The sequence below is a fragment of the Mytilus galloprovincialis genome, chromosome 9, assembly GCF_965363235.1.
Source record: "Mytilus galloprovincialis chromosome 9, xbMytGall1.hap1.1, whole genome shotgun sequence".
In the NCBI taxonomy this organism is placed as follows: Eukaryota; Metazoa; Mollusca; class Bivalvia; order Mytilida; family Mytilidae; genus Mytilus; species Mytilus galloprovincialis.
The window spans coordinates 37,039,211-37,060,986 of record NC_134846.1 but is presented as its reverse complement, the minus strand read 5'-3'; the positions used below and the strand labels follow the sequence as shown (position 1 = coordinate 37,060,986).

At 32.7% G+C, this 21,776-nt stretch overlaps 1 protein-coding gene across 2 annotated transcripts in view; it reads left to right on the top strand.

Moving 5' to 3' along the window:
- Window positions 1-21,776, top strand: part of LOC143044940 (uncharacterized) — a 99,794-nt gene that overhangs the window by 65,889 nt on the left and 12,129 nt on the right. For both annotated transcript variants that reach the window (XM_076217203.1, XM_076217202.1), the window contains exons 3-8: window positions 4,257-4,392; window positions 12,252-14,515; window positions 15,592-15,697; window positions 16,568-16,676; window positions 19,351-19,429; window positions 20,605-20,652. In XM_076217203.1, coding sequence (XP_076073318.1) covers window positions 4,257-4,392; window positions 12,252-14,515; window positions 15,592-15,697; window positions 16,568-16,676; window positions 19,351-19,429; window positions 20,605-20,652 — 2,742 coding nt within the window. The remainder of the gene's footprint in view (window positions 1-4,256; window positions 4,393-12,251; window positions 14,516-15,591; window positions 15,698-16,567; window positions 16,677-19,350; window positions 19,430-20,604; window positions 20,653-21,776) is intronic.

The following is a 21,776-nucleotide window of genomic DNA, read 5'->3' as shown; positions in this document are numbered from 1 at the left end:
TTGACCACTTTAGGAGTTATTGCCCTTTATAGTCAATTTTTAACCATTTTTCATAAATCTTAGTAATCTTTTAGAAAAATCTTCTCCTCTGAAATTACTGGGCCAAATTTAACCGACCTTGGCCATAATCATCATTGGGGTATCTAGTTTAAAAAATGTGTCCAGTGACCCGGCCAACCAACTAAGATGGCGGCCATGGCTAAAAATTGAACATGGGGGTAAAATGCAGTTTTTGGCTTATAACTCAAAAACCAAAGCATTAAGAGCATATCTGACAGGAAGTAAAATTGTTGATCAGGTCACGATCTATCTGCCCTGGAATTTTCAGATGAATCGGATAATAGGTTGTTAGGTTGCTGCCCCTGAATTGGTAATTTTGAGGAAATTTTGCTGTTTTTTTGTTATTATCTTGAATATTATTATAGATAGAGATAAACTGTAAACAGCAATAATGTACAGCAAAGTAAGGACTAAAAATAAGTCAGTATGACCAAAATAGTCAATTGACCCCCTAAGGAGTTATTGCCCTTGAAGCCTTCATAGTCAATTTTTAACAATTTTCTTAAAATTTGAAGATTTTCAATAACATTTTCCACAGAAAGTACTGTTATAGATACATGTAGAGGTAATTGTAAGCAGCAAGAATGTTTAGTAAAGTAAGATCTACACACACATCACCATTACCAAAACACAATTTTGTCATGAATCCATCTGTGTCCATTGTTTAATATTCACATAGACCAAGGTGAGCGACACAGGCTCTTTAGAGCCTCTAGTTTGTTAGACATGTTAGAGTTATTATTAACATTCTAAAAAAATTCCTTTTGCAGATATCAAGGCAATCAGCATGATCAGAAAATAGGAAAACAATCATGTGAAATGTGTTACCTTTAGTTATACACTGTACACACATAAATAATGCTAAAATCTGACTTCATTATATTTTAATTTGATTAAAATAGATTTAAATGGTATTATTATTGATGTTCCAACTGATGAATCTTACAATCTTTCATTCACACACTTAAAACTGCATTTTACTTTAAAAATAAAAATTTTAGCATAGGTTTACTGAAAATTAGATTTTTTTTTTTTATGACCCATAGATACATGTACATTTTTAGTTCATAAATGCTAAAACTGCTTTTGACCACTATCAAGTAATCACCATTGCAAAAAATGCAGGTGATAAAACTATTCCTTATTTAAAGTGTTATCCTTATGATTTGTTTCGTTCTTGTATTTTAAATCCAAGTTTCCATTTACATATAAACATAATAAACATTAGATATTTCAGGCCTTTTGAAAAAGCATTAGAATTAACATAAAATCATCTTGATTACGTTATCATTGAAAACCTTGCTTTTAAGTAATACACCAGAGAATTATTGAAGATAAACTCAACTCAAGAGACAAGACTTGATAGAATGTCATGTTCAGTGTTCTCCCCAGGCCGTTTTAGCGTCGCGGTACCGCGACGCTATATTTCTTCCCGTGACGCTATAATAATTACCGCGACGCTATAATTATTTTCAGGATGTTATTTTTCTCATTCCTAAATTTTGAACTTTCATCTAATTACCACTTATGATCATAAAAAAATATATCACTTTTAATTGTAATCCCTTCAAGTCGGACAATAGAGGCAATTTAGAGTGGTTAAATAGGCGTTAATTGCCCTTTGGGTGATAACTGTTTGGATACGAATACCCCAAGCTGTCACTTTGACATGATTAATACCACGTGGTTTGCAATCGGCAAATTTCGACAAGGAGAAAACGTAATCAGAAAATCATAAAAAAATCGAAATATATGTTTGCTAAATGAAATTTCAAAGAAACAAACAATTTTTCTCTTTTAAAATGAGGTTGAGTCTTATCTTTTTACGACTTTTAATATATTAGTATTACTTTCTTTCTCTTCCTATTACTTTTTGTAAATCGAGAGTGAAAATTTTGATTTTGGGCTAAATAAGTTTTGTACTTTCTTTAGAAGGTGATCAAAATTGGCTTGTGTATATGTTTCATCCATCTAATGCATTAAAAACGCCATATTCATTCCCAATCTCTTCTACAACATTGTTTATTTTCGTATTTTTCATTGCTTTCAGCGGCCATTTAATATTTTAGTGTAAACTACTGATCGGAACCGGACCTGATATGACAAAAATCCGCATTTTACAATAATAACTACATATGCACAAATGGCACAGTAGACAGAAAACAATGATACATAAAGAGAAAACTAAGCATTAACAGACTACTTGTAGATAACTTTGTTAAAAATATATCATTTTGTAAAAAGAAACAACTAGGACCATGAACCAATACGTTTCAAAGACATGATAAAGAATTTTTTCTATTCAAATTTTTTATTAAGAACCCATGTTTTTTCCTACATATTTAGTGCAATTGTATCTATACAGGTTGCACTATAATAAACCATTCATTCATTTAGCTGGGTATAGGTAGGGTAACTGGAACCACACATATATTTTTATTTAGACTAAGAGGGAAAAAATAATTCTGGAACTATAAATGAATATAGAAAACATAAACTGAAAATACTGTTATCATGGTTATAGTTTAATTGTATTCTCAGTTATGAATTCAACAATATAAAAACAAAGAATAGGATGGAAAAGAATATTTTATTTACCAAATAAGGGCCTATAGCATACAAACATTATAATACATTTTGTAATAAACAATAATGTATATAACATAAAGGAAATAATGCGTTGCCACGACACAATAAATTACATTGAAAAAAAAATACAATTTATTTTTTTACGCCAAATGTGATGCTATCCCAAATTTCTAGGGAGAACACTGGTCATGTTCATCTTGCATAATTTCCTTGTGTATAAGGAAAAAAATTGCTTTTACATACAACACAATTTAACTTAATTTACTGTATTAATATTAAAAAAAATTGATAGATAGTTAAGGGAGTTGGCTTCTCAGTTTCAAAGTAATTAACTTTTCAAAACACTAGCATATATTGATAGGGAATTGATAAAGGAATCAAAAGAGCAACACAAATATATAGGTCACCGTGCTTGTTTTCGAGATATTAGCCATAGAAATTTTAGCAGGAAAATGTTCTCTCTTGACTTTTCATAGCTTTATCATTGACAAGTTTAAGTCCTAAAAAACTATTAAAAAATAATTAAAATTTTATAAGACTTTAACAGACAGCTTATCATTATACATGTAAAACAATTATAAAAAGAAAAATGGGGCTCACCGGGCAAAATTTGTTAAGGCATTCAAATGGATAACACCAGAGGATTCCAAAAATCTGACCAAAATTCCAAATCATGACAAGCGAGCTTCCTTAAAAGGGACATTCAAACTCAAAAGTCCAAATTAAACTGGGAAAGCCATGGCAAAAAGACCAAAATAAACTGGGAAAGCCATGGCAAAAAGACCAAAATAAACTGGGAAAGCCTGGCAAAAAGACCAAAATAAACTGGGAAAGCCATGGCAAAAAGACCAAAATATACTGGGAAAGCCATAGCAAAAAGACCAAAATAAACTGGGAAAGCCATGGCAAAAAGTCCAAATTAAACTGGGAAAGCCATGGCAAAAAGACCAAAATAAACTGGGAAAGCCATGGCAAAAAGACCAAAATAAACTGAGAATGCCTGGCAAAAAGACCAAAATAAACTGGGAGAGCCATGGCAAAAAGACCAAAATAAACGGGGAAAGCCATGGCAAAAAGTCCAAATTAAACTGGGAAAGCCTGGCAAAAAGACCAAAATAAACTGGGAAAGCCATGGCAAAAAGACCAAAATCAACTGGGAAAGCCATGGCAAAAAGACCAAAATAAACTGGGAAAGCCTGGCAAAAAGACCAAAATAAACTGGGAAAGCCATGGCAAAAAGACCAAAATAAACTGGGAAACCCATGGCAAAAAGACCAAAATAAACTGGGAAAGCCATGACAAAAAGACCAAAATAAACTGGGAAAGCCATGGCAAAAAGACCAAAATAAACTGGGAAAGCCATGGCAAAAAGACCAAAATAACCTGGAAAGCCTGGCAAAAAGACCAAAATAAACTGGGAAAGCCATGGCAAAAAGACCAAAATAAACTGGGAAAGCCATGGCAAAAAGACCAAAATAAACTGAGAAAGCCATGGCAAAAAGACCAAAATAAACTGGGAAAGCCATGGCAAAAAGACCAAAACAAGAACAACAGTATACAAAACACAACATAGGAAACTAAAGACTCAATTATATATCTATTTTCAGACCAATGTAAGAAGAGATAGTCTTAGATCGAATGCATCAACCAGATTGAGCAGTGCATCCCTTAGCAATCTTAAAAGAAAAAGTTCCATACCAGCCATCCTAGAAGGAGTCAATCTACCATCAGGCACACCAGAAGGTATGATGTTAAGTTGTTAAGGATGTTTGCTACCCTGTTTCAAATCAACAAGCTTTTGAATGATGTAAACTGATAGTGTATTAAAAAAAAGGAGCAAAAAAGCAAAAATTAAAATAAAGGGTCTTTGACATGTGTTCTTTTTCTAGATGTAAGACATTGAAAATTTTGAGGGAAATGACACTCTCTAAACTTTGTATACATTTAACATTGCTGTAAAATGTAATATAATCATTGTTTTAACCAAATTTCCAAACTTATCTGGGAGTTTTTATTTTCCTGTTTTTCATGTCTCTGATTATATTTTCCTTCAGGATGTACTTAGGCTAGGTTTTAGAATTTGTGTCAAATGTTCGGACTCCTTGGTGTTTTTCGATACAATGTAAAATATTTTGCCCCATAACACCCATTTATTTTTAGCTCACCTGGCCCACAGGGCCAAGTGAGCTTTTCTCATCACTTGGTGTCCAGCGTCCGGCGTCGTCCGTCGTCGTCATCGTCCGTTGTCGTTAACTTTTACAAAAATCTTCTCCTCTGAAACTACTGGGCCAAATTTAACCAAACTTGGCCAAAATCTTCATTGGGGTATCTAGTTTAAAAAATGTGTGGTGTGACCCGGTCAACTAACCAAGATGGCCGCCACGGCTAAAAATAGAACATAGGGGTAAAATGCAGTTTTTGGCTTATAACTCAAAAACCAAAGCATTTTGAGGAAATCTGACGGGATAAAAATGTTTATCAGGTCAAGATCTATCTGCCCTGAATTTTTCAGATGAATTGGACAACTGGTTGTTGGGTTGCTGCCCTCCAATTGGTAATTTTTAAAGAAATTTTGCCGTTTTTGGTTATCTTGAATACTATTATAGATAGCGATAAACTGTAAACAGCAATAATGTTCTAGCCATATTATAAATCTCAAAAATCTCACAAAGGAGGTCCATGACCTATCAATATTTTTAGCTTATCTTTATCCTTAATTGATGCTCTACCAGCTTACAGTATCAATTCTAATTTCTTAATTTCTTAGTTTTTACCTAACCTCAACTAAGTACTACCTTAAACATGTTAAAGAACAAACTTGACACATGATCTATATATAAGCTGTATACTGGCATATACATGCACTAATAATAAACTGGTTTCTAAGTTGGCCATAGACTTTTTACAAGCCTTGTAAGAACATTGCAATCTTTTGCCTTACTAACTTATAACATAAGAGATGGCACTAAAGTATTCAACACCATCAAATGTTGTTTTTACCTTTTTCACCTTTATCATGTGTATTGCCTTATTTGTAAGTTCTGTATCTCTGAAGATTTTTGTATTGACACATTTCAAGCAAAAGTTACTATCCTTTTCTAGTCATGTTTGAATTCTTCATGCACAATGCCTTCATACATAGTCTAGTCAGAATAGATGAAAAATGTGGCCAACCTCAAAAAAATTGCAACAGAATTATTTTTTGTATTTTTCAATTCTAACAGGCTTTCTTTATAACATACTAAAAGTCTACCAAGATATCTGAGTGGGAACATGGATTTTTTTCTTCTGACATCCATTTTTGGCACTGATGATAAACTCTTAGACTGTGAAATTTCCCTGAATCGGATGTTGGTGGTAAAGTTTTCACCTGGACTGAAGTGTTTCCAGTTATTACTTTGGATGTAAATTTTTCTCCAGCGAAGAATGTTTAGTCCTTCAAGAGGAAGTCCTCCATATAAACACGCGAGTGCTTCTTCTCCCGCTTTGATAATATCAGCTGTAATTGATTTGCTATTCATGAAAAAATTGCCTTGCGTTTTCATATATTCTTGTTTAAGTTTTTTTAATGCAAGTCCTTTGCCTATTCCAAAAAGCATAGATGTCGAGTCACAACCTGTTAAGGAATGTAAAAAAGGCAATAAATAACAGACATCTTCTCCAAGAAATCCTTTGGTCTGTTGTATATTCCATATTTTCAATTTTTTGTTGATTGCCATTTTATCAGATTTGAAAATAACCCTTTTGGACTGCTGATTCACATGATGAATAAGTAAAACCAATACATCTGTATCTTCACCAATAACTACCACTTCTGAGGACAAAGCACAATCTACTGCAGTTAGTGCAATAAGAAGGTCTGCATCATCAGTTGCATTCTTACATCTTATGCCATTATCCTTAAGCTTGTCACAAAGCATGTTAATAAGAGATTGTTTGTTATGACTGTTTGACATGAACAGTTCCTTTTTAGTTTTGCAAGGCATAGAAGAGGTGAAATTGATGTTCGGCGAAATGATGCCTTTTGTTCTACGCAAATGTGTTATATCTTTAATTGAAGGAAGTTCTGGATAACTGTCAAAAACAATTACAGGGTCTTTGTATTTTCTGATTACATGATCAACATACATTTGCGTAATGTCTCCAAATGAATCTCCATGTGTCCAAGGAAGTCTTTCCAATAGTGATCCATCATCAAGGACATACTGGAAACCTTCACCATCTATTTCATGTATGCAATCGCTTCCACATGCCCATATCGCATCAGCTAAGTTTGACTTGCATGCCTCTCGAGGTAGTCGGTTGCAATCAAATATAGAAGAAGGAACGCTAGACAATTCATACTGGAATACCTCAGATGTGTTTTCAAAGAGACCATTTGCTGCTGTGGTCAGGCGTTGGAACATCAGTTGTGGATCTATATCAGTATTTAGAAAGTCTGAATCTGACTTTGACTTAGGTTTTGCTGCCAATGTTATTGATTGGTTTGACTTCTTAAAGCCATAATTTAAAATTTTTTGGCCTTTCATCAGTTCTTACATTTTATTTCCAGTACTTTCAGCTTTATCAACGTTAACATCAGGCTCTGCCTCAACACCTGTTTCAATATTTCTAAGTGAAACATCATTTGTAAAAGGATTTCTTTCAGTAAGGTACTCAAGAATCGCAAGAGTGTCCACCCTGTCTCGTTCTTTCCTTGCAAGAGTAGCTTCTTTGTGCTGATCACTAGTACAATATCCAACACCAGTGAGATCTTGCATGGCACTGTTGTAGTCTGCACAAGCTGGCATAGATAGTATCCATTGTGCTCGTTGTGATTCCCCCATTCCTCTCCCCCTGGTTAGACCTCCAGAAGATTTGACACTTCTCATCAATATTTGTTCTATTGTCAGATCTGTGGAAAGACCACTCCAAAAACGGTCTGTCCTCCTAAGTACATGGTGCCGTGCTTTGAAATGTCTATAGACTTCTGGGTGATCAATTTCTAGTCTTTGCATCATTGACAAATAAACGTAGGCCGATTTGGCATATAGATTATGACCAGCTGCTACAAAGAACGGTAACATTTCTTGTATGCTACTTAAGTGAAGATCCCAGTTTCCTGTTCGTTCAGCTATTAGAAATTTGCTAAGAATGTTTGTCATGCGGCAAAAGTTCAACCACAAAGATGATGTTCTTGATTTACACAATTTCTCTTTTGTTGCTACCAGTTTAGTACTTATCTCAGAAAGAATTGAACTTTGTTCGACAGATTCAGTAGTTTCTTCGCCAGCAACAAATCGGTCGTATAGCTCGCATGTTTTTTCAACAATTTCGTCGCATTCACTGGAATCAGCCTCTGTATCAGTTTCGTGTGCGATAGGCAGACTGACCCCGAATGATTCCTTCATGATAAGTATATGAAGTGCGTTTTCCACCATCATAAACCCACGAACAGCTCTAGATACTGCTTTGCCACTTAGCATATGATTTACCGCATTTTATGCATATACAGTTTCTAATACTTCATGCAGACCAGAACCAGCCATAAGACGACCAATACTTCCAAGGAAGCTCATTTCAGTGTGAAATCCTCCTAGACGAAGTACGATCTGTTTAATGTCACTCTCGGTTTTTTCATTTGTGACTATACACAAAGCTTTCCAGTACAGAGGCTGATCAAACGTGACAACAGGTGGTTTTTGGTATCTGTGAGCTTCTTTGCAAATGAATTTCAAAGTGGAATAAATGCAAGATAAATCACTAGGATTTAAGTCGATCATAGGTAGAAATACGAATGATGATTTACCAGGATATGTTCCTTCCTGAACCATTTGCATATATCCAGACCAACCCGGCATAGGAGAACGCAAAGGCCATGACACCTTCCACAATAAATTGACCATATATGAACAGTCCACATCTTTATAGTTCATTCTTCTCAGATTACTATACACACATGATGCCATTTGATTTGATTCTGATGGTTTGTAGTAAGAAATGTTGATTTTGGCCAGCAGTGCTATTTGCTCTGACGTCACGTCTATTCTCGGAATAGGTTTTGTACCAAAAGACCCTGGGGTAACTGCTGCCATAATTCCCATTCCATGGAAAGTATTATTTCCATCTAGAGTTCCTGAGTTGTGGTCTACATTGTCTGCTACATACTGCAAAAAGCTCTCGGCAACAAAATTAGGAATGTCATTTCCTTTTTCTGCAGCTGCACAACATTCAAATTTTTGTATTTCAGTATATGAAGAACAAAATCCTAGGCTATTCAAAGTATCAATCAGAAATCTAGACGATAAGTTATGATGTAACTGTACTCCTAGTGCTAGTTGTAGAGGTAACATAAACATTCTTGGTGCTGCGGCTTGGACTATAGATTGACCTATTGACATGATTTTTAAACGTGTATCCTTTCCACTGAATATAAGAGTCTGTAAGGATTCGGGCACATACTTCATGTTGTTTTGTGCAGATAGTTCATCAGGTGAAGGATATAGTGCCTTGTTGGATGTTTCTGATGAAAGGATTTCAGATTTAAGTATCTTAGCAGCTGCCTGGATAATGGACTTTTTTTCTTCATCAATACTGCGATTTGTGTTTGTTTGTTCATAGAACTCCTGCAAAATTGACCGAACTGTGTTTCGAAAAGTAACAACATTTGGCTTTCCATTTATTTCAGATATGATTACTTTATCTCCAAAATGTTCTTGTAATTTATTCTTCATATGTTGTACACCATACGCATCATCAATTCCACAGTGTTCTGACATTTTTGTCACAAGATCTGCAACTGTTATTTGTTCATCTTCATTTTGCTGAAGGTATTTTGTCGCAAACAAAAAACTCTCTGATAGAGAAGATTTTCTTCCTGCTTGTGTTTTTGCCTTTTTTGCTGGTGGAGAAAATGCTAATGGAGTCTGCTTCAACGTCCGGAAATTTACACTGCATGTCTGGTGGTACAAAGCATCTGCAGCGTGGAGATCCTGAACAAATGCTAATCTTCCACGAACCTCAAGTGCCCATTCATCTTCACGTTGTTTACATATATCTTCAATCTTGCATTGAAACTCTGATGTGCGTACAGGATACACGTCACTTTTTCTCTTCCTCCCTATGGCCGCATCTGCAAGCTGTCCACAGAACAAACAATGTATCTTAAAGTCAAATTCAATTTTTGACCACAGTGTTGGTACATTGGAGGTTTCATTTTTAATGTTTTTATTGTGTTACGGCCAGAAATCGCCTTTAAATTGTAGCCAACAAAAGACACAAATCAATAATAAAATTTAACAATATTTATTATACAAAAGTTTACAAGAAGTATTACACAAATATTACTGTCAACTTAGCTGTCAAAATATGAGTCCAATCTTTTATCTTTATCTGTATCCGGATATCTTTCGGAATCCAATTTGAATATTACGTTCACTATTAAGGTCACAATCCAGTATGACGTTGTTTGTAGAATAAAAGTGTCAATCCAAATGCTGTGAATGCTAATGTCTATCGATGTCTAAGTCCAAGTCCAAGAGTGAGCTTTTAACTTTAGTGTCTGCATATATATAATTGTCAAGGAAAATTCTAGAACAATCTATACTAGAACATCCTAGAAAGTTACAAAGGAAGTTTCTAGTAAAATGTAGAAGTTTATATAACGCATCTTTTATTAGGATCATTCTGGAAAGTTCCAATCATTCTGTAATTGTTCCAGTGATTTCTAAACTGCACAGTTCTAAGATTATTCTGTAAACAGCTATCAGGCCATACAACACAAATTAGGCCAACATAAATAAATACAATAATTACAATATCATAACAATTGGCTAAAGCAATGTATTTGGGATTTGTATATGATTTTCTACAATTTTGATGTAACTTCTGTCCTGCGCTGGTGAATACATTGTCTTGATGGCTTTTACTTGCTTTATTGACACTCTGGCTGCCTTTTTCACCTAGTACTACTACAGTGTCTTCGTGTGAAATTGAGTTTTGACAAATCACACACTTCTCCTCTTTTAAGCAAGTTTCCTGAAATGAAAATAAATTAATAGTTATTACAGGAATATTAACGTATTGTTTTTATTTATTGCATACAAATTTTAAGGTATTTATGTTTGATTGCTAGTAATACATTGTAAAAACTGTTTTTAGATATTTTACAGAAATATATATATATCTGTAATATTTTGTTGACATATGTATACTGGTTTTCATAAGATTGAAACCTCGTATATTTTAAATTAAATAAAAAATGTAGCAAGTATGGTAAAAACGGTGTTCCATAGACACAAGACCTCCTTTATTTGATGAAAAGTTTCTTTACATCTTATCGTTTCGAATGCAATATAGTGTACCTCTTGTTATCCCTTGAAATATGCATATTGTAATAAATAACGTTCAATATTGACATTCTTTTGTTAAACAGGCGTTCCATAGAAAAAAATCTGACGTAGTTTTTCCTTACTTTTTCAAACAGTTTTTATAATTTTTAATTGCATGTAACAGGCTAAAAATATTTCTTTTTTCAAGTGTAATGTAAATTTAATGTAAAAAAAAGATCTTTGAACAATGAAATAAGAAGTTATTCTCGTATTTTCCACCCATAGCAGACGAAAACATTATCTTTTTCAGAAACAACTATTAAATAGAGATCTTTTTGTTCATATATTTTCAGAGGATGGACAAATATTATATATATTTTAGTTTTTATTCATATATACTTACCAAATTCATAATTATAACATCATCTGTTTGTTTTTATATTTGAATGCATAGCGGGAATAAACTTATATTGTCTCCCTTTGATAAATTGTCTGTGTACGGCATCCCATCCGTAACGTAAAATCCGCGAAAACATGCGCGATCTTATATCATAAAAATGACAACTTTCCCATGGGTTGATTTTGGTAGACTTTTGGTATGTTTTATTTATGGCATATACCTAAAGGATGGCGAAAAAAATTATTCTGTTGCAATTTTTTTGAGGTCAAATGCTATTTTGATTAGACTAACATGACCTAAATTCAGACATGTTATTTGCACCACTAGAAATTTTTTTTTTCTGAACAATATGAATTTATTTAGGGTTGCTTTATTCATCACTACAATCAATAGTGTTAAGTACCACATATATATCAATTTTGACAGTTTAAAAGATAAGAAAAACAGCAACTTAAACCTCCCAATGAAGGCAAGCAGATATAACTGGTACTTAAATTACATCATATGGAAACTTGTCTCTTCACAAGTTATGCCCTAAAAAATATAAAATATTAGAAAATAAGCCTTCTCAAGTTTTTGGTTGAAGTAGTTTTTGATGGAGTTGAAGTCCAATCAACTTGAAACTTAGTACACATGTTCCCTATGATATGATCTTTCTAATTTTAATGTCAAATTAAAGATTTTACCTTATTTTCACGGTCCACTGTACATAGAAAATGATAGTTTGGATGGGGCATCCTTGTACTAGGGACACATTCTGGTTTTATTTGTATGTTAACTAAGCACTAAGCACATTTCTAATATGTTAAATAATAGTAAAGTTATAAGATATGATTGAACACTAACATTGACTAATGGCAGAAATTGTAACCTTTATCTGTTTATAATTATAGGCAGTGAAAATGGAAGTGATTTGAACTCTGACCTAAGTCCCTATTCTCAGACAAGTGATATATTGACTCATGCATCCCTACGGTCAAGAACCAAACAGAAAGTACAAGTTGATTCCGACAATAATGTGTCATCAAGTTCAGAGGTCAAGACCACAGGGTCAGATCAAGGAACAATCACCTCTACTCTCGACTCAACTAAAGAAAGTTCTACTGAAAATATTAGAAGATCACCAAGAAAAAAACCAAAACAGGTTAATACCGAAGCTATTAGTGGAATTTCAAGAAGAATACCAAAGCGTGATGAGGGTAAAGCTTCAAAGAATTTGCAAACTGTCAGAAATTCCACGGTGTTACATGTAGATGAAGTGTCCAGTGATTCCACTTTGTATAGCCAAACCAAGGAAGAGACACACAGGCGATCTCCAAGAAAAAGGCCATTTCAATCAGTTCTTAATAGCAGTGTCAATAATAATTCTGTAATGTCAACAAAAATTTCTTCTCCAAAAATGGTGGATGTTGATATTTCAGAAAAAAGTGTAAGAATAGAATTAGAACGCATAGAAACGGCTGATGAATTAGAAGGAGAAAACGTTGTTCAGAATGATAAGAAAGTTGAAAGGGGTCTTGCCTCTTGTAAAAAGTTGAAGTCTTCTTACAATGAGCAAGCTTTATCAAGAAGTACAAATATTGATGATGGAAGACGAAGTGCAAGATTGCATAAAGTTTCACCCATAAACTCTGATGAAGATAGTCCACAGAAATCAGTAAGAAGTTCAAGATTGCAGAAAGATTCGTCTATGAACTCTTATGAAGGAAGTCCTCAGAAATCTGAAAGAAATTCAAGATTGCAGAAAGATTCACCTATGAACTCTGATGAAGATAGTCCACAGAAATCAGTAAGAAGTTCAAGATTAGAATCTATTGATTCTCAAGGTCAAAAGCCAGACATAAATGAAAAGAGAAGAAGTTCAAGGTTATCAAAATTGGATCATGAAAATATAGATAAGGATACCTTGTACAGTACTTCTTCCAAAGAAATGGTCAAAAGACCAACAAAAGAAACAACTGCTAGTAGGGAAAAAATAGGCCTAAAAAAGATAAAAACTTCAAGTGAAAACGTAATAGAAGAAAAAGAAAAAAATTTAAGAGATAATGAAATAGAAGCCAATGAAGAAATTTCAAATGATAATGAAATCGAAGACAATGAAGAAATTTCAGGAGAAAATAACATTGAAGACAATGAAGAAATTTCAAGAGAAAATTACATTGAAGACAATGAAGAAATTTCGGGAGATGATGTAATAGAGAACAATGAAACCTCTTCAAGGTTCAAACTAAATAATGTATCTGGTCAAAAGCATGTAAGTACTGCAGTAAACCCAGTTAATATTAGTTATGGAGAAAATTGGAATGAAGGACAATTGAAAAATGGTGACAGTGAATCAGTCAAAATATCTAAAAATAACTCAAAATCTATAAATAGTGATATCAGCAGACAACAGGGGAAAATATCTAAAAATAACTCAAAATCTATAAATAGTGATATCAGCAGACGACAGGTAAGTACAGAAGAAAGTGAAGATTTAACAGAAGACCAACATATATTTTCTGCATCCGTGGAAGAAACCAATGGGTACAAATCAAAAGAGGATATTTTCAGAACTGGAAGTAGTGATGAGATGTCTACAGATAGTGAAGAAAGGAAGAAAGCAGAACCAAATAAAAGAACAGAAAAACAAAATGCATCAAGATTATCCCTCCAGAGCAAACTTCATACAAACATTGGACACCAAGAGAGTAAATCAAATGGAACTAGTTTCCAAAATCAGCAAAAGGGAAATGAAAATAATTCAACATTGTCTAGAAGTTCAAGGTCAAGTGAAGAAAATCAATTGGGTTTATCCAAAAACAAAAATTCCTCATGTCAAGAGGATGTTGTTTCCATGGAAACAGAAATTGACAGAAATGAGCATCAAATGAAACCAAATTTGGTAAATGATCATGAAACCAAAGAAGGAGAAGAAATTGAACAGGAAGAAAAAGAATTGTCCCATTGTACTGAAGATGACCTTGTAGCTACAGATAATGAAGAAGTATCAAGTAATACAGAACAGAGGTCAAATAACCATGGTGACCATCCAGGAGAAATAGAATCATCCCATTATACTGAAGATAATTTTGTAGCTACAGATAATGAAGAAGTGTCAGGGAAGAAAAAACAGAGATCCTATAACCACGGTGACCATCCAAGAGAAATAGAATCGGTAGGATTTTTGTTAATTTACCTAAATCTGTCCAAATGATTTGTCATGTTTGTTGGGGTTATGATTTTAAGTCTTTAGTTTTCTGCTTTGTGTTTTAATCTGAAAGTTTTATTTTTAAACATTTTTAATTGACTATTTCAACCTGAAATGTATCTCTCTAAGTAAAAATAAACTTGTCAAATGGGAAAGACTCGATGAATTAGAATCAGGTTCTAATGGTTTCAGCTTTGTTGCCAGGAAAAAGTAACATCACAAAAACACCGAACTCAAATTCAAAACAAAAAGTCCCTTATGAAATGTCAAAATCAAAAGCTCAAACGAATGGATAACAACTATCATATTCCTGACTTGAAACCTTCTTTTTGTGTCAAAACAGACTTAAGTTTTTTCTCACCAATCTTTACAGGTCAATAAATCAAATTAATGGTACCTAGTATTTTCTTCAATTCCCCTGCCAATATTGCAACTGGGATAAATGTATGATGGCAGGGCATTTTGTATCTTAGATACTTTGTCATAAATGATTAAATATTTTTAGATACAAAGGGACATTCATTATATACCGTTATTTTGAAAACTTTCAAAAGCCATTTCTGATGGTGCTTTTCAAGTTAAGACACTATTTTCACCCAAAAACTTCTTCTTTGCAAACACATAATTACATCCTTATTATACATGGGACCTTTTATAGCTTGCTGTTCCATGTGAGCCAAGGCTCTGTGTTGAAGACTGTACTTTGACATAAAATGGTTATCTTTTATAAATTGTGACTTAGATAGAGAGTTGTCTCATTGGCACTCATACCACATCTTCTTATACATGTATCTATGTTATATGTTCCACTGCTCTTTAAATCCACACAAATGTTTAAGCTTAGTCACATGTTTCAACAAGTGTCAAACACTAAAAACCAAAAATATACTAGAGTGGTTTCTCATTAAAAGATTAGAAATGTATATATTGTCCTTAATAATGTGGTTAATTGCTAATGATATGCATGCATTTGATCCTAAAATGTTTGTAATTTTTTCTAACTAGAATAGTTTTAGTCTATATTTTACTTATATTTATTAAAGATACTAGTACATGTATCATCTGATACCCCTGCAAGGAAAAAGTCAGTAAATGCTGTAAAAAAGAAAGTGAGGATAGTTGCTGATGAACCAGAATCTTTCAATGAAGGTAAGAATTTTCTACTAGAACCTCAAAAAAATTACCCTATTTTATTTCCTAAAAATCTTACTTAAAAATTACCTTACAATTTTGAAGTCTGCTTAACATATCTTTAAAAATCTTGTTTTTGTAATTGTGCATTTTTATGCCCTACCTAGGGATATTATGTTTTTTGGTCTGTGAGTCCATTCATTCATGCATTTATAATAGTTCGTTGGTCCATCTGTCCCACTTCAGCATTGTTCAGGTTAAAGTTTTGGTCAAGGTAGTTTTTGATGAAGTTGAACATCCAATCAACTTGAAACTAAATACACATGTTCCCTATGAGATGATCTTTCTCATTTTAATGCCAAATTAGAGTTTTTACCCCATTTTCATGGTCTACTGAACATTATATAATGATAGTGGAGATGGTGCATCTGTGTATATATGGACATATTCTTGTTTTTATTTTCATTTATTGTCTAAAGGTGTAATCTGACCTTATAATGTTTATGAAGTCAGTGCACACAGTGTTATTTGACATATTCATGCATGGTTGCAGTATAAAAACTGTTATTTATTTACAAAAAAACAAAGCTGGTGTTACTGTAAAAAAGCTAGTAACAATTGTATTGCTGTTAATTCAGAAATTATTGTGTGCATTTATTATTGCAATTTTGGAGGAAGTATGAACAAAAATTCAATTTTTATTATTGCGGTTTTGGGAATTTAAGCTAGCTAGCTTCATACAGATATATTTACTAGATAGCAGAATGGGAGTTCTTATTATTGAGATACATTGTACTCAGGGTTGCATTATCATGATTATTATATTAATATAAACCTTGTTATAATTTCTGAATTTACACTATTAAGTTATTTTTTTTTTTATTAAAGAAAGAACTGTACGAATGTGGAAAGGCAATGATAGAACCAGGACAAAAGGAGACCTAATAGATCTAGATATTGTATTAGAAACAATCAATAATACTATCGAAGAAAGACGGTAGGTTTCCCCGTGCTATTGTCCTGTTGGGGGCTAGCTTAAACTTTTGCATTATTCCTCATCTTAACAAGTAGATTTTGTCAAAATATATAAAATAGCTGTGTGTCTCCATCTACCTGATCTATGATGGCAATTTGGGTCTTTATAAAAAAATATGCAAAAAGGATTTAAAATGAAATTTGTAAATGTTGCCAAAAAAACAACCTGCAAATTATTTATCCTGAATGGTAGTCTAACAACCATATTTGTATCAATATATATCTTTTTTACTTATTTATGAAACAGAACAACAACATACAATATACATGATCTATGCACAGCACATGTAAACCTTTTTTTTTCTATCAAATTATCTTTAGATATTGTGAGAAAGGAGAGCGATAAAGAGAGTGAGAGAGACAAAAAGAGATTTTCAAATGATTTATATTTTAGTTTGTTTTATATCTTGGTAAAACAATAGTCTTGTGTTGTTATTTTCTTGAAAACCTGTAACACCTTAGTCAGGTGGTGCTAAAACAGTGATGAAAAAATAACTTTAAAAAAAATTTAGAAAAGGAGACCTGTAGAACTGCTCATATTGTAAAGACACCTGTCTACTGTTGGAGACTATGTAGACCTTTCAAAATATGTGTTTTGTTTAATTGTGTTGTTGGTTTGCCGACTCAATAGGATATTCATTTAAATTTACTTTACACTAATTTTACCACAAATTTCTGAAAATTATCTCAAAATAAATTTCTTTTCATTGAAACACTGTTACATCAACTAAAAAAAGACAATGTCACAAAGATTAAAAGTTTTTATACGACCGCAAAAATTTTAATTTTTCGTCGTATATTGCTATCACGTTGGCGTTGTCTGCGTCGTCGTCATCGTCCGAATACTTTTAGTTTTCGCACTCTAACTTTAGTAAAAGTGAATAGAAATCTATGAAATTTTAACACAAGGTTTATGACCACAAAAGGAAGGTTGGGATTGGTTTTGGGAGTTTTGATCCCAACATTTTAGGAATTAGGGGCCAAAAAGGGCCCAAATAAGCATTTTCTTGGTTTTCGCACTATAACTTTAGTTTAAGTAAATAGAAATTTATGAAATTTTGACACAAGGTTTATGACCACAAAAGGAAGGTTGGGAATGATTTTGGGAGTTTCGGTTCCAACAGTTTAGGAATTAGGGGCCAAAAAAGGACCCAAATAAGCATTATTCTTGGTTTTCGCACAATAACTTTAGTATAAGTAAATAGAATTCAATGAAATTTAAACACAAGGTTTATAACCACAAAAGGAAGGTTGGGATTGATTTTGGGAGTTGAGGTCCGAACAGTTTAGGAATTAGGGGACAAAAAGGGGCCCAAATAAGCATTTTTCTTGGTTTTTGCACCATAACTTTAGTAAAAGTAAATAGAAATCTATGAAATTTAAACACAAGGTTTATGACCATAAAATTTTTGGTCCAGTTTTCAAATTGGTCTACATTAAGGTCCAAAGGGTCCAAAATTAAACTTTGTTTGTTTGATTTTGACAAAAATTGAATCCTTGGGGTTCTTTGATATGCTGAATCTAAAAATGTGCTTAGATTTTTTATTATTGGCCCAGTTTTCAAGTTGGTCCAAATCGGGGTCCAAAATTAAACTTTGTTTGATTTCATCAAAAATTGAATATTTCGGGTTCTTTGATATGCCGATTCTAACTGTGTATGTAGATTCTTAATTTTTGGTCTCGTTTTCAAATTGGTCAACATATAGGTCCAAAGGGTCCAAAATTAAACTTAGCTTGATTTTAACAAAATTTGAATTCTTGGGCTTCTTTGATATGCTGAATCTAAACATGTACTTAGATTTTTGATTATGGGCCCAGTTTTCAAGTTGGTCCAAATCAGGATCCAAAATTATTATATTAAGTATTGTGCAATAGCAAGAAATTTTCAATTGCAGAGTATTCAGCAATAGCAAGAAATCTTCAATTGCACAGTATTGTGCAATAGCAAGAAATTTTCAATTACACAGTATTGAGCAATAGCAAGAAATCTTCAATTGCACAGTATTGTGCAATAGCAAATATTTTCAATTGCACAGTATTGCGCAATAGCAAGAAATATCTAATTGCACAATATTGTGCAATAGCAAGAAATTTTCAATTGATTGGAGTTATCTTTCTTTGTCCAGAATAGTAGTTGAATCAACTTAAATCATTGTTGTGTCCATACTTGCCCCAACCATTCAGGGTTCAACCTCTGCGGTCGTATAAAGCTGCACCCTGCGGAGCATCTGGTTCAACTTTGTATTTTTTATTTTGGGCCATATAATATGTTTGTAATTAAAAACAATTAGTCAATCATGAAAGTTAAAAATATGTTTAAAAAAAACATCTTGCTTGATTCATCTCAATTTCAGGAAAGCTATGTTTTTTTAATGAAAAATGAAATCCTAAACTGCAATAAAAATTACTATGGTGGATTTATTTATTTTTCGTGGGTACCAATTTTCGTGGATTAAGGAAAACTTGCATATTTGTGGATATTTAAATGCATTGGTTTTGGCAATGTCTGCATAGTTACATACCTTAAATTTTTTTTTAATTTGTTGAATAATTAAATTTATGGTTCCCCTGTACCCACGAAAATTAGTATCCAACGAATATTAATGAATCCACAGTAAATTTGTATTGTGTTTCAGGTCTGGATGCTCAGATAATTTAGGAAAGAAAGCATTAAACAGTCTGCTGGTGTATACTAGGAAGGAAATCACTGACACAGTATGTTACAAATAACTTATTCTTTCAGCTTAAGTACAAATTGTATGATGATAATAGCGTATAGCAGGTTATTTTTGGGGGTGTAAAATTTCGTGATTTTCATTGAATAAAGTATACGAAATATTTTGGCGGTTATTATTTTGGAGAATTAAAAAACTTTTATCAACACCTTAGGATGTGCACTTAGCTTTTAAATTGGCAGAATTTATTTTGGCAATTTTCTATCAGAAAATTAAGGGAAAATTTGCACCCTGCGAAAATAACCCGCTTTACGGTATGTTCAAATTTTATGTATGTTAATTAAATGCACAAATTATCTTGTAAGTTCAATCATATTTCTGAAATGAAACCAAGATGTGGAAAATTGAAACTGAATGGTTTGTTCCTGAAGAAACAGAAGAAATATAAAGGCTGTTCCATTAAAATGTATGTGGGAAGTTTGAATGTAGGTCATGGGTCTTTTTTATTAAGTATGCATCTGTTACAATTATGCAAAACTAACTAAAAAATCGTTCTTAGTTGAAGGGATAATTTGAAAGTACCTTCCTACTCTCCCAAATACATTTTAATGGAATAGCCCTAAATATATCAATGAGGACAAACATATAAAATATGTGTATTTATGGTTTACTCTTTATGAAATGTAAGTTAGGTAGGTTGTTTTTTGTACTTGTTTGGCATGCAATATTGTCATGATTTACTGCCGACAGCGGCAAAATAAAGGCATTTTGAGATATGAAATAAAGGGTAAGCCACTAAGGTAAGGAAACTCTGGATACCAATACTTTTTATTTTAACCAGTAACATGAAAAACACTGCTTTAATTTATAAAAGACATAATGGATACAAGGATTACAGTGTGTACACCAAACACACAATTTGTCTTCAAAAGACTCATCAGTGACCTGGAACCAAAAAAAAAAAGAGAGCTTAAAATACTTAACTGTTTTGAAATCATGACTGTCTTTTAAATATTGTCTGATGTAATTTCACTATGCCTGATCACAGGCACTAGACTTTCTGTCAATAGTAGTAAAATATGGGCAATAGGAAGAAAAAAGTGTCCATACATAATTTCTTCCCATTGCCCATATTTTATTACAATTAACAGAACTTCTAATGCCTGTGGCCTGATATTTAATTTGAATATTGATTGTTGTTTTTTTTTTTTTTAGATAAACAAAATAGAAGAGTTGAAACATGATAAAAAAGATTTGTCAAGGGTATGTACTGCCAGGATTCTTCATGAATATTGTTTTTTGAAGCATCTTGTTATTATAACATATAGAGTATTCAGCATTGAGATAGCAATCCAGCACATAAAATCAAAAATATATCAAGACCAACATCAATTCTTCGTCATTAAAGAATTTTGTCAAGTTCTGTATCTCTTTTAAAGTCTTTATTCTATACAGGTCATTTAATGGATTATGGTAGTACATAGCACTACAGGGAGATAACTTTGTAAAAATCAGCTGAATGTTTTAATAAAGTTCTATTGTTATTATATAACTTAAGGCCAACTAAAATTAATAAGTAGATTTTCATCCAAATTTTTGAAAAATATGGGGCGGGTGGGAGGATTTTATTTTTTAAATTTTATGTCATATATATATATATATATGAAACCCTCTTTATGTATGCAAGTAGAATAATAAGCTTATATCATGTATATACATGAATGAAGAGTCGTACATAATTTTTCAATCAATCTTAGATAAATATCTCTGATTGGCAACCACTATTCTACATGCAATTATTGCTTTAGAAACTTTGTTTTAGTACAGCAAAATAGTGGAGAAATGCCCTCTTCAGTTGGACTACTTTCCCCAAATTTATTTTGCTTTCTAATCTATGGTTTGTTGTCCTGTTTAAATGAAGCAAATACAAAGTACAGAATAAAATGAGAATTAAACAGTGTTGAAAATCATAGGATTGGTGCTTATGTAAGATGAAAATATAATTACAATGTTAAACATGAACTTAAGGTGGCTCACCCCAATAGTGACCCCCGGTAGAATTTTTTTATTTTCACATATTCTGTAGATTTTTTTATGCTGAATCCAAAAATGCAAAGAAAAAAGGGGGTCACCAGGCTCGTTTTCTCCTCAAATTGAAGCGAAATGTGCGATTTTGACCCTATTTCCAAACATGCCCACCCTTCCAACAATAACCGTTACATCAAATTCAAAGACTTTTAAAACCAAGTCAGTATGATTTTTATGTGAAAAAACATTAGAATTTGAAATGTAAACCTTTCCCTTGGTTGTTTTTGACTTAAAAATCCTTTTATTTTCAGATTAATGTCTAAATTTTGCATTTTCTAATTTTAGTTTAAGGCAAAAAA